We start from the raw sequence: 11,338 nt of genomic DNA, 5'->3' as shown, positions 1-11,338 counted from the left end.
CTCGAACTCACAATGATTCTCCTGCCTCAGCCTCCTGAATGCTGGGATTATAGCCCTGCGCCATCATGCCTGGCAACTTTGATCATTTTCATGCCCTATCGCTCCCCTTGCCCTAGCTCCCCTCTAGTCCTACATTTTAGGGGAATTTCAATGTATAATATATTTTGATCATATCCATCCTCCCTATTATCCTCCCTCACACCCTCTTCCCCTTAATCCCTTCCTCTTATCTAATGATAGTCTCCTTTCTACTTTCTTGTTTTTTTTTTAAGATTCCACATATTAGGGAGTACATGTGATACTTGTCTTCCTGAGTCTGGCTTATTTTGCTCAAAACAATTTAAAGATCCACTCATTTTCCTGCAAATGACAAAATTTCACTCTTCTTTATTTCATTCTCCATTGTATGCATATACCACATTTTCTTTAGCCATTCATCTGGTGATAGGCACGTAGGCTGATTCCGTATCTTGGCTACCGAGAACTACGCACAATAAACATGGGCATGCCTGAACCCTTCTAGTATGTAGACTTTCCCTGGATCTTAGCCAAAAGGCTGAGAAGCAACTGTAGTATGTAGACTTCAATTCTTTCAGAAATCTGTCTTAGTTGTTTCTCTCATTGCTGAGACAAAATACCTGACACCCAAAGTTGAAGGAGGAAAGGTTTATTTCAGGTCACGGTTTGTAGAGGTTTCAGTGCATAGCTGGCTGGCTCTAAGGCAGGGTGGCATGGCAGAGGGCACCGCAGAGGAGAAACAGCTCATAGCACGGCAGGCAGAAGGCAGCAAGCAGCGAGGCAGCTTTTCTGTCCCTTTATATTCCTTCAGGTTCCTGATTTTTGGGTGGTGCCATCCACACCCAGGGAGGGCCTTCCCATCATCTACGCCCACAACTATGCTAAACCTAGCAGTGGACTGATTTAGTAACCGCAGACCCTCGATCCTAGCATCACATACCCTAGATCCAGCCACTCCCCCGAACTCCCACCTATGAGGGCACGAGACTTTGGAAGTAGACATCTACACACAAGCTGTAACAGGTGTATACCACACAGTGGTATGGCTGGACCATCAAATGGCAGGTCTGTTTTTAGTTTTGTGAGGAACCTCCACACTGATTTCCATAGTGGTTATATTATTTTTTTATTCCTGATGACAGCCATTCTGACAGGGGTGACACGAACTCTTAATGTAGTTTTCATTTGCATTTCCTTAATGGCTAAAGATGTTCAATACTTTTTTAAAATTTTATTTTAATGAGGGTAGTAAATGAGAAAAAAAAGAACAATAGCAGCATACCAGCATCACAAACATAAACAAACCAAAGCAAGAACATTTAAAGTGATACAGGGTCTCAAGACAAAATAATACAAATTAACAGTGGTTGCTATATTACATATCGCTATCCTCAACTATGGTGCTCAGATAACCAGATGTAAGGATGGAAGATTGTTCAAACCATTAAAGAGAATTATTAGATAAAACATTAGAGATAATGCAGAGTTTCACTAGACAAGATGGTAGGAATTCACTATGGCAGTTCCATTGCATATTGTTCCCTTCAAATCAGTTGCTCAGATTACCAGATATAAGCACGCAAAATTGGTTAGAACATAAAAAATTTAAGCGTTAACTGTTCCTTTCAATATACCATCAGACATCAGCAATACAGTTATCGCAGCTATTCATATGTATATTTATATGTTGAATATTTTTCATATACTTATTGACAATGTGTAGTTCTTTTCAGCTGTGTCTGCCCAGTTCATTTGCCCATTTATTGATCGGGCTATTTGATTTTTTGGTGGTAAGTTTCTTGAGTTCCTTACATGTTCTAGACATTAATCCTCTGTCGGAAGAGTACTGGCAGAAGTTTCCCCCATTCTGTAGGCTGCCTCGTCACTGTGCTATTTGTTTCCCTTGCCGTGCAGAAGCTTTTAAGTTTGCTGCAGTCCCGTTTGTTGATTCTTGCTATTATTTCCGATGTTACTGGAGTCCTGCTTGGGAAGTCTTTGCCTGTGCCTATGGCTCCTAGTGTTTCTCTTACGTTTCCTTTTAGCAATTTCAAAGTTTCAGCCCTGTGACGCACTTTGAATTGATTTTTGCACAGGGTGACAGTTCAGGGTCTAGTTTTAATCTTCTACATATAGGTATCTGTCTCCCCAGCATCATTTGTTAAAGAGGTGACTTTTCTCATACCAGCTATAATTTGGTATAATTTGAAATTAGGTATTGTGGTGCTTCCAGCCTTGCTCTTTTTGCTTAGCATTGTTTGGCTATTCTGTTTTTTCGCATTTCCAGATCAATTTCAGGAATGCTTGTTCTAATTCTGTGAAGAATGCCATTGGTATTTTGATGTGGACTGCAGTGAATCTGCAGATTCTTTTTGGTAATATGGCCATTTTAACAATATTAATTCTGCCAATCCTTGAACCTGGGAGGTCTTCTCATATGATGTCTTCTTTACTTTCTTTTTGCAATGTTCTGAAATTTGCATTGTAGAGGTCTTTCACCTCCTTGGTTAGGTTGATTCCTAGGTATTTTATTTTATTTTTTAAGGTGCCGTGAATGGAACTGCTTTTTTGATTTCTTTCTCAGTGGGTTCACTACTAGTGTATAGAAAACTATTGATTTTTTACATGTTGATTTTATATCCTATTAAGTTGATTTTAATAAGACTTATTCCGTGGTGCTCCCAAAGTTCTGACAGCCATATGTAGACATAAAGTCATTTCAACTAATTCAAGGAAATTGAAATGCTCATTTATTTCAATGATTTATAGGAAAAGGCCACATGAAAGATCTGACATACAGAACAATTTTAAAGAAATGTAACTAGTGTTTTACATGAACAGTGGGAAACATAGAGCCAATGAGGAAAGGTTAGGAGATCTAAGGATGACAGGTCATCGATCACTTGTAGAAAACCCATTATTCCTAAATGACTAAGTGCAGTTTATTTCTTCAAGCATTTCGAATATGGATGCTGTCTTGTTTACAATTTTGAGGTACTCCTGAAGGAAGGGCCGCTAAGAAGCACTGTAATGTACTAGGTCACTCAAAGCCAACTTACCCAACTCGGGGTTCTAACCCATTTTTATGGAGGGCAACCCTCACCTCTGATACTCCTCTCACAATAAGAAGGGACTCAATCTTAGTCAATTATGTATTGAAAATACTAGATGTTTTCCAATTAAGGACGAATTCCCACAATCACTTCTGAGAGGAACAGCTGTAATTCTCTACTGAACCTAAATCAGGCTTTCAAAACTGCATCACTGGAAACTTCAATGCTCTGAGACTGGCGAGCGGGGTAGAAACAAGGGGCATGGGGCTGTGCACGTGGGCGTGGTTCAGGGCCAGAAGCCCACACGTGACAGCTTCTCCTGCCACTGGGGCTACCTCGCCCTTGGACCTATAGCTTCTTTCTCTCTACTGCAGGGCGAGGATGATACCTTCACCAGCCCGGCTTGTGCTAAAACACAATCCCCGGAAAGGGCTAGGGTTGAGCAGCCGTTCAATGGACACCAGCTGCTGGACAGCTCTCCTCCAAGTGGCACAGTACCAGGCCGCTTGAAAACATGAGGAGGACTCCAGGGGAAGAGTACTGAAAAGGACAAAGTGAAAATATAAGCTTTGGACACCACGGTGTCCTGCCACCTGCTGGGCTCTGCCAGTGGACTGGCATGAGGCTTGGGCGGTGTGCCAAGGATGGTGGTCTCACTGCACAAGTTTTGCCCTGGTGTGAGGCACTGAGTGCTAGGACTGTTTTACGGCAGTGCGAGTTAGTGATGGCCACGCCCCAACAGGGCTGTAAAATACAGTAGGATACGGTCACTGAAGACATTCAGGTCCCAACCTCTGGAACCTGTGGCTGCTACCTTACATGGGAACGGGGACTTTGCAGATGCGGTCAAGTTGGTGACTTTCAAATGGGGAAATGTTCTGGATTATCCAGTGGAGCCTAATTACATGAAACCCGACAACAGGAACACAGGGAGACTTCACACAGGCAGAAAAGAAGGCAGTGTGATTGCTGAGGCAGAGGTTGGCGTGACATGGTCACAGGCCAAGGAATGCCAGTGGTCACAAGAAGCTGGAAGAGGCGGGAACATATTCTCCCCTGGAGCTTCCGGAGGGAGCACAGCCCACTGTCCCACCCAGTGAGCAAGGCCCTGCCCAAGGCTACCACCACCTCTGCTCCCTGTCTAGACTGCCGTGATGTGACCACTGCCCAAGACGCCCTGGGTCACAGAATCTAAACCCATATCTACAGCTACGTACCAAAATAAAGAAAATAGAGAAAGGGCATAGATACTAAAACAGAAACAATCTACAGGAAGATAAACTAGATAAAACGTGAAGACAAGCACAGGAAAGGACTTTCTAAACAACTCCAACTGCATAAGAAATAGCATCAAGAATCAACAAATGGGATTGTATCAAAGTAAAAAGGTTCTGCACAGCAAAGGAAACAATGGAGTGATGAGACAACGCAGAATGGGAAAATATGTTTGCCAGTTACTCTTCAGAGGTCTAATATCAAGAATAAAAAACAAAAATCAGACTCCCCAAGATACAAGAGCCAATCAAAAAATGGACAACTGAGATAAATAGATACTTATCAGAAGAAGTGCAAATGGCCGATAAATATATGAAAAAAATGCTCAACACTTCTGGCCATCAGAGAAATGAAAATTAAAACAATATTGAGATTCCATCTTACTCCAGAAAGAATGGCCATCATTCAGACATGAATAAATATTGGCAAGGCTATAAAGAAAAAGAAACCCTTCTACATTGTTGGTAGGTGCAACCACTATGGTAATCAGTGTGGAGATTCCCCAAAAATGTAAGACTAGAAATTCCATTTGACCTAGCTATTCCCCTTCTTGGTATCTTCCCAAAAGAGTTACGGGTATCATATTACAGCGATACATGCCTATCCATGTTTATAGCAGCGGAACTCGTAACAGCTACAGATTGGAAGTGTCCATCACCAGATGCATGGATAAAGAAGATGTGGTATGACACATAATGGAGTACTGCTCTGCTATAAAGAAGAATGAATTTGACTCATCTATAGGAAAGGGATGCACCTTGAGGCCACAATAGAAAGTGAAATAAGTCAGACACACAGCTTAAACACTACCTAATTTCTCTTATATGAGAAACCTAAAGTATAAATAATTAAAAAATAAACAAAATGAAAGACAGTAGGAAACAGGGAGACAGATCTTCTGCAAATGGGAAGAGATGAAGCAAGTGGGAAAGCAGGAAGGGGAATGAAAAGAATTCACATATATTAAGTCCATGTAGGTGCTCCCTACGGTGAATGTAAACACTGTGTACTGCAAACATAGCCTCATAATAAAATTTAAAATGAAAATATTCTTCCTGGTTGCACCTTCAGGGACCTACCTCCCCTGACCAGGCCCCGCCTCCTAACAATGCAGCCAGCTGTGAACGCACCCACAGGTGCGTGTAGCACTCCCACGGCCTAAGCCCCACCTCCGGACAAGGATTTTGGAGGACATTTTAGAACTACACTATAACAGAGTCAGAAAACAAAATCTCACTATTATCTTAGTAATTCACCTATTTGAAGTAGGCCTTTTGATGGTCTACAGAACTAAATGGCTAAAGGTGCTAGTTCCCTCAGATAGCTTCCCGTATTTCCACTTTTAAAAGAGTAGAGGATTTGTGATGCTTCTTTCAGGATGAAGGATTAACCACAATCAAAGCATAAAGCTCCTTCTATGAAATGACTCAGGTTGCGATTAGTTTCAAAACACCTTCCTCTCTCTAGGTCCATGGGAGCGCTACCCAGTAATGGCTTGATAATAAACTGGCTATTTCTAAATAAACCTGCATAAAGATGGAACTAATTATTTACTAATTTACTAATTATTTACTAATTATTTACTAATGACAAGAGCGAAGGGGAAATCTCTACCAACTCTAAGACACAAAACTGCCAACTGTAGAGTCTTCTACTACAGAGTTTTTCTTTTAGCTTTCAATTTTTAAATATAGAAGGAAAAATCCCCCATCCCACTAAACAAGCATTTGCTTTGACATATGCAAATATTTTGAAAAAGCATACTTGCCTTGATATGTTCTAACCAATGAGTGGACTCCAGACTGGACAACCAATGAGATTCTTCCACATTAGGATAAACAATGTCTTTCACTTTTTTTAAAGATTCCCGCATAACATGAATGTTATGAATGTCTAAGAAGGACAGTTCGGCATTGTGATACGCATCATCGCTTTCATATCCTCCTCCTGTTGCCTGAGACAAGGAGATACATAAAGTTAAGTCTTCTTTTTCGTCAGTAACTTACCCAAATATCCCAGTCATTTCTCCGCCAAATCCCATCCCAATCCTCTCCAACTGAAATAGCTGATGTGGCTTGGGTGTGAGGCTGGCAGTTCCTGGGGACTCTGTATTCAGGACACAAAAATCCACTGCAAAATGCTAGTTGCTGGCTCTTCTGGATCTATGGGGCAAGAGCAGGTTCAGACAGGGCCTCACCCTCCATCAGTCCTGTAGCTACAGCAGTACCCTTGGGGTGAGGGGCACGGAGGCAGCCCAACTGACGGGGCAGCAGGCCCCCTGGCTTTGTGACAGTGCTCACACAGGACAAGATGCAGGAGAGGACAAGCATGAGACAGACCCGGGCCAGTAGTTCAGCTTCAGCCTCCCCTCACTGTGTGACCTGAGCCCCAGCGCCATCTCTAGAACAGTGGATGCCACTCCTAGGGCCTGCAGGACTAAGCGCCAGCCGCTGTAGACGTCTTAGGTACTGTGACTCTTGCTGTATGGAAAACTTACCTCTCACACAGATGCGATAAGATAGGTATTACTATCCTCAGTGTGCACACACCAAAACAGAAACTTGGAGATGCTATTTAGTCAGTCCAGAGGACACGCAGGTAAGGAGCAGAATTTCAGTCTAATCCAACTTCCAATCCTGAACCTTTTCTACTACACCATGGAGATCTTTCTGCTCTGCACACGCCAGGGACAGAGCCCTGCACACAGAGAGCCCGCAACGAATGCGAGGTTCTGAGAGGAGACAGGTGGCTGCCACCCACTGCAGCACCTGCAAGCATTCCCTTGCCAGGGCAGGTTTCAGCTCAGCTCCACAGCCTGCTGCAGCACTGACAGAAAGAGGCACTCCAGGTGGCTTTATGACCTGGTGGCACTCAGCTTAACATGTTCAGGATGGGGCTGCAATTCACATGTCCCACTGCCAGGTGGCTTGAACCACCGGTGGCACGTGTATGACTGTCCCATCGGGCAGCTTTTTACTAATTTTACTAGAAAAGAGACCAATAAAAGTGATCAGATCCATCGATACTACCAGTGGTCCAAGCCGTCCGATGGGACAGTCGTGCGTGTACCACTGGCGGTTCAAGAGGGAGGGAATGTGTTAAAAGCTCTGAAATGGCACAGGACGCGTGGTCTCTGGCCCTTTAAGATAAAGTCACTCGGTTCTGAGATTTGTGTTGAAAGCCACAGCAGGCTAAGTTCCGACTGCCAATAGGAAGAGCGCAGGGAAACACCTGCCTGGCACTGGGAAGGAAAGCGAAGGCCCCAGACAACCGTGCTGTCGCTACAACGTGCCTTTTCGCTCTCTCTTTAGGACTACACAGGCAGGTATGCTTGGAGCCAGGGTTGGAAGGCCAAAGGCACCGGGGGTTTTTCTGGGATCGGGCACACTGCACTTTTCTGCATTTGATCTTCAGCCCACAGACCCCTTGACAAGCCGGAGGTCTTGGTATGCACAGACTCCAGGCGGGAACGCATATTTAGGCAAACGCGTTTCTTTAGTGCTTGAACAAAGTAGTATCAGCAGGAAGAAGACTGTGAGCACTTTGCTCCTCTTAAGAAGCTACATCTGCAAGCCTCTAATATGAGGACACGTCACCTCCTCTCAGACAGGTAACTCGCTGTTCTGCACACAGGGCTTTTAAACAATTACAGTGATGTTCAAAGAGACTCTTGACATTGGAGGTTCCTTTCCCAGGCAACTGAAAAGTACATATGGGGAAAAACTAGAGGAAAAATGTGCTTTTTACTTGTTGCTAAAGTTTCTAGCAAAACCAGACAATATAATGGCCCTTTAATTCATCAAGGTACTGCGACAAAAACAGAAACAGCTTGATGCTAGGGCTTCCTGACCCTGGTTTTGTTTGTTTAATTTAAAATGTGATGTTGCTGGTTACATCTGGGATTGCAGCTCTCTAAATATCCAGGAGGGAGGAATAATTAGAGCCAAAGAGAACATTAGTCGGAAAGGGTAAAAATCAATTAGTCAAGCACAGATTGAATTCCCCAAGTTCAAATTCTCTATCTCTGCTTACTTCTGAAGTCTTCTCCTCAGTTTTCCTTTCAAGGAAAAGGAACAGCCTAAATTACGGAGTACAATGAGGAAAAGCTCGGAGGGACTGTTGCCATGGCTACAGACAACTAGCAGCGAGACACATGGGGAGGAGGGGACCGAACTGGTCTCTCAAAGAATGACCCAGAGCTCTTTAAAGCTTGGGCTCCCCACCCCCATTCCTACAAGGCCTAGAAACAGGCTTATTTCTTGATTGGTAAAAAGGTATTCAAAAACTCTGCTGCTTAGAATGAGCTTTAGAGTGAAAATAATTAAGGTATTCATTTTGCATGTTTTAATATTTTAAAATATTCTTCCTAAATACTTTATTTTAATGTTATGTCCTATCTACTTTGGGCCTAGATCTGTGTGTGGAAATACTGTGTTTTATGCATGTATTCACTCTGAATTATATATGAAAGATAATAGGAACAGAAATATAGTGAATTCAGGATAATCCAAGAAGCTATTTAGATCTCATTTCCTAAATGCTTTACTTATAATTCCTAATTGGACTCATCCTTTTGACTTCCAGATTGTTTTACATCTAAGTTCAAAATCATTCTGAAAATCAGACCAACAGCTGCTCTACGAACATGCATGGGGCTGGGGGGGTGCGGGTTAAATGTGTGGGACAGAGGACGTTTGCCTCACACACATCAACGGTGTGACACGCCCTAGTGCCACTGGATGTCACACAGATGCCACTTGGGAAGCAGCGGCGGCTGCTCAAGGACTTGTTTGCTTTCGGGTTCTCATCATGTGCTCTGAGGAATCGCGGGTGTCAGCGAAATAGCCTTGGGATAAGCCAAGTATTTGAGGTGATGGAACTGAAGCCTACAGCTGGCGAGAAGCCATAAATCTGCAAGGCAGAACGGGAGCGAGCAGCTTATGATAACTGACACAGACTTCTTGGAAAGCACTAAACTTTCGTGTGTGTGTGTGTGTGTGCGCGCGTGTGTCTCACTCGAAAAGTCAACATATAGATCTACTCATGCATTGCAATCTTAAGCAAGTGAAAATACACATTTATGCATGGATACAGTAGGGGGGAGGGAATGTCTGTATAAAGCTTCCCACAGATTCTTACACAATTCCTAGTGCGTACATCAGAGTGATCTTCCTGAGCCAAAGGACCTCCAAAGACATTCTCGCTTTTGCCTAAGATTCTGGACAAAATACAAATTCACTGCAGTTCTAGACATGTCTGTTTACCTCATTTATTTTTGTTTGATTTTAATGTAAGGTTTTTTTTTTTTTAAATGAAAACTACTTTTTATTTAATCGGGAGAGGTGGCACATGCCTGTAATCTCAGAGTCAGGAGGCTGAGGCACGAGGATCAATACAAGTTCAAGGCCAGCCTGAACTACATAGCAAGACCCTGTCTCAAAAAAAAAAAACAAACTACTTTCCACTTAAGAAAACTAGTTTTCTCGTTTTGTTGTTTTTGTTTTTGTTTTTTTGCGACAAGGTCTCACTGTATAGCCAGGCTGGCCTTGAATTCACAGCAATCCTCTTGCCTCAGCCTCCTGAGTGCTGGGACTACAGGTGTATGCTACCATACCTGGCTAGGAAAACTAGTTTTCTTAACTATTAATTTAAACCCATATAACCCAGTCTCAGCTACCTGGAAGGCTGAGGCAGGAGAAATGCTTCAGCCCAGGAGTCTGAGACCCGCTTCTCAAAAAAAAAATAAGTAAACAAAAAATAAACCCAGGTGCTGATAAACCATGATGAAAGCATTTATAGAAAATACTGCACATCATATGCAAAGTAAGTTTCTATTATGTCACTGCATATACTTACCTTGTTGGCCACCGCATTTACACTGGGTCTTGCATCATAGATGGTGAGTTTAGAATTCTGTTTATTAGTCTCCCTGATGGCATCGAGATATTTTTCATCATCTTTATTTCGTTTTCCACTCATACCAACGAGAGGCTGACTGCACCGCACAATGGCTGTCTTGTTTTCAGGATGAATCCATGACAACACCTACGATTAATTCAGAAAGTTTAAGAAACCAAGTCTCAAGAAAACAAAGCAAGGGGTGGTGTTGAAGACTTATCATCCCAGCATGTGGGAGGCTGAGGCAGGAGGATTGCTGTGAGTCTGAGGCCAGCCCAGGCTACACAGTGAATTTGAGGCCAGCCTGAACTACATAGTGAGACTCTGTCTCAAAAAAAAAAAAAAAAAATTAAAGCTAAAATATGAAGCACTGCCAATGACAAAGAAGTGATTCTGACTCATACAATCTGCAATTTCACCCTGTGACTGTCCGGAAACACTGCACTTAGGACTTGCAGGAACAACTGGATCAACCAGCTGCTTTGTCGGTCTTTTCTCAATCAGCACCCTATCTAACAGAGATGAAATGCTTACTTCTAAAAAAGGCTATCTCACTTAAGAGAAACAGAAACATTCTGATGTTATGCGAATCCCATAGTGTGGACTGCCTCACTGTCATATGGAAACAACTTCAGTCAAAAGCAAGACGGGAAGGAAATCATCTCTGGTACAATACGGTGCTCGGAATATGAACTCACATCTGCAGGTCATTTTCCCAGCAGTCTCAAGTCTGGAATCTAATGTAGGAGGAAGGAAACCCCAGGGAAGCAAAGGCCTCGGAGCTGTACACCCACAGCAGGGAACTGCTTGGTGTATGACGCAGATTTCAAGAAAGCTCTCAAAGAGACATGGAAGCCCAGCTTCTCTCACTTTCTAGCAAAGTATGAGAGTTATTCTTGCAGGATGACAATTCACTGGATACTTCAGAAGAGCCACTGGAGAGGATTTCCAACGTTCCCAACACAAAGGAGAGAGAAATATCTCTGGTGATGCTTGTATCACTGGGCCTCATGTTTTCAGGATGCGTTGTAGACACTGAAATGGTGCACTGTGCCCTATTAATACACACAATTACTATAGGTCACTTAAAAATAATG

At 43.0% G+C, this 11,338-nt stretch overlaps 1 protein-coding gene across 4 annotated transcripts in view; it reads right to left on the bottom strand.

Annotated features, from left to right (window-relative positions):
- The window catches only part of Mtm1 (myotubularin 1), a 115,307-nt gene that overhangs the window by 26,997 nt on the left and 76,972 nt on the right, over positions 1-11,338 (bottom strand). For all 4 annotated transcript variants that reach the window (XM_005406416.2, XM_005406418.2, XM_005406417.2 and 1 more), the window contains 2 exons: positions 10,200-10,388; positions 6,112-6,297 (listed from right to left, as the gene is read on the bottom strand). In XM_005406416.2, the coding sequence (XP_005406473.1) occupies positions 6,112-6,297; positions 10,200-10,388 (375 nt within the window). The remainder of the gene's footprint in view (positions 1-6,111; positions 6,298-10,199; positions 10,389-11,338) is intronic.

The sequence above is a fragment of the Chinchilla lanigera genome, unplaced genomic scaffold, assembly GCF_000276665.1.
Source record: "Chinchilla lanigera isolate Chin_1 unplaced genomic scaffold, ChiLan1.0 scaffold00097, whole genome shotgun sequence".
NCBI lineage: Eukaryota > Metazoa > Chordata > Mammalia > Rodentia > Chinchillidae > Chinchilla > Chinchilla lanigera.
This window is presented reverse-complemented; position numbering and strand designations above follow the sequence as displayed.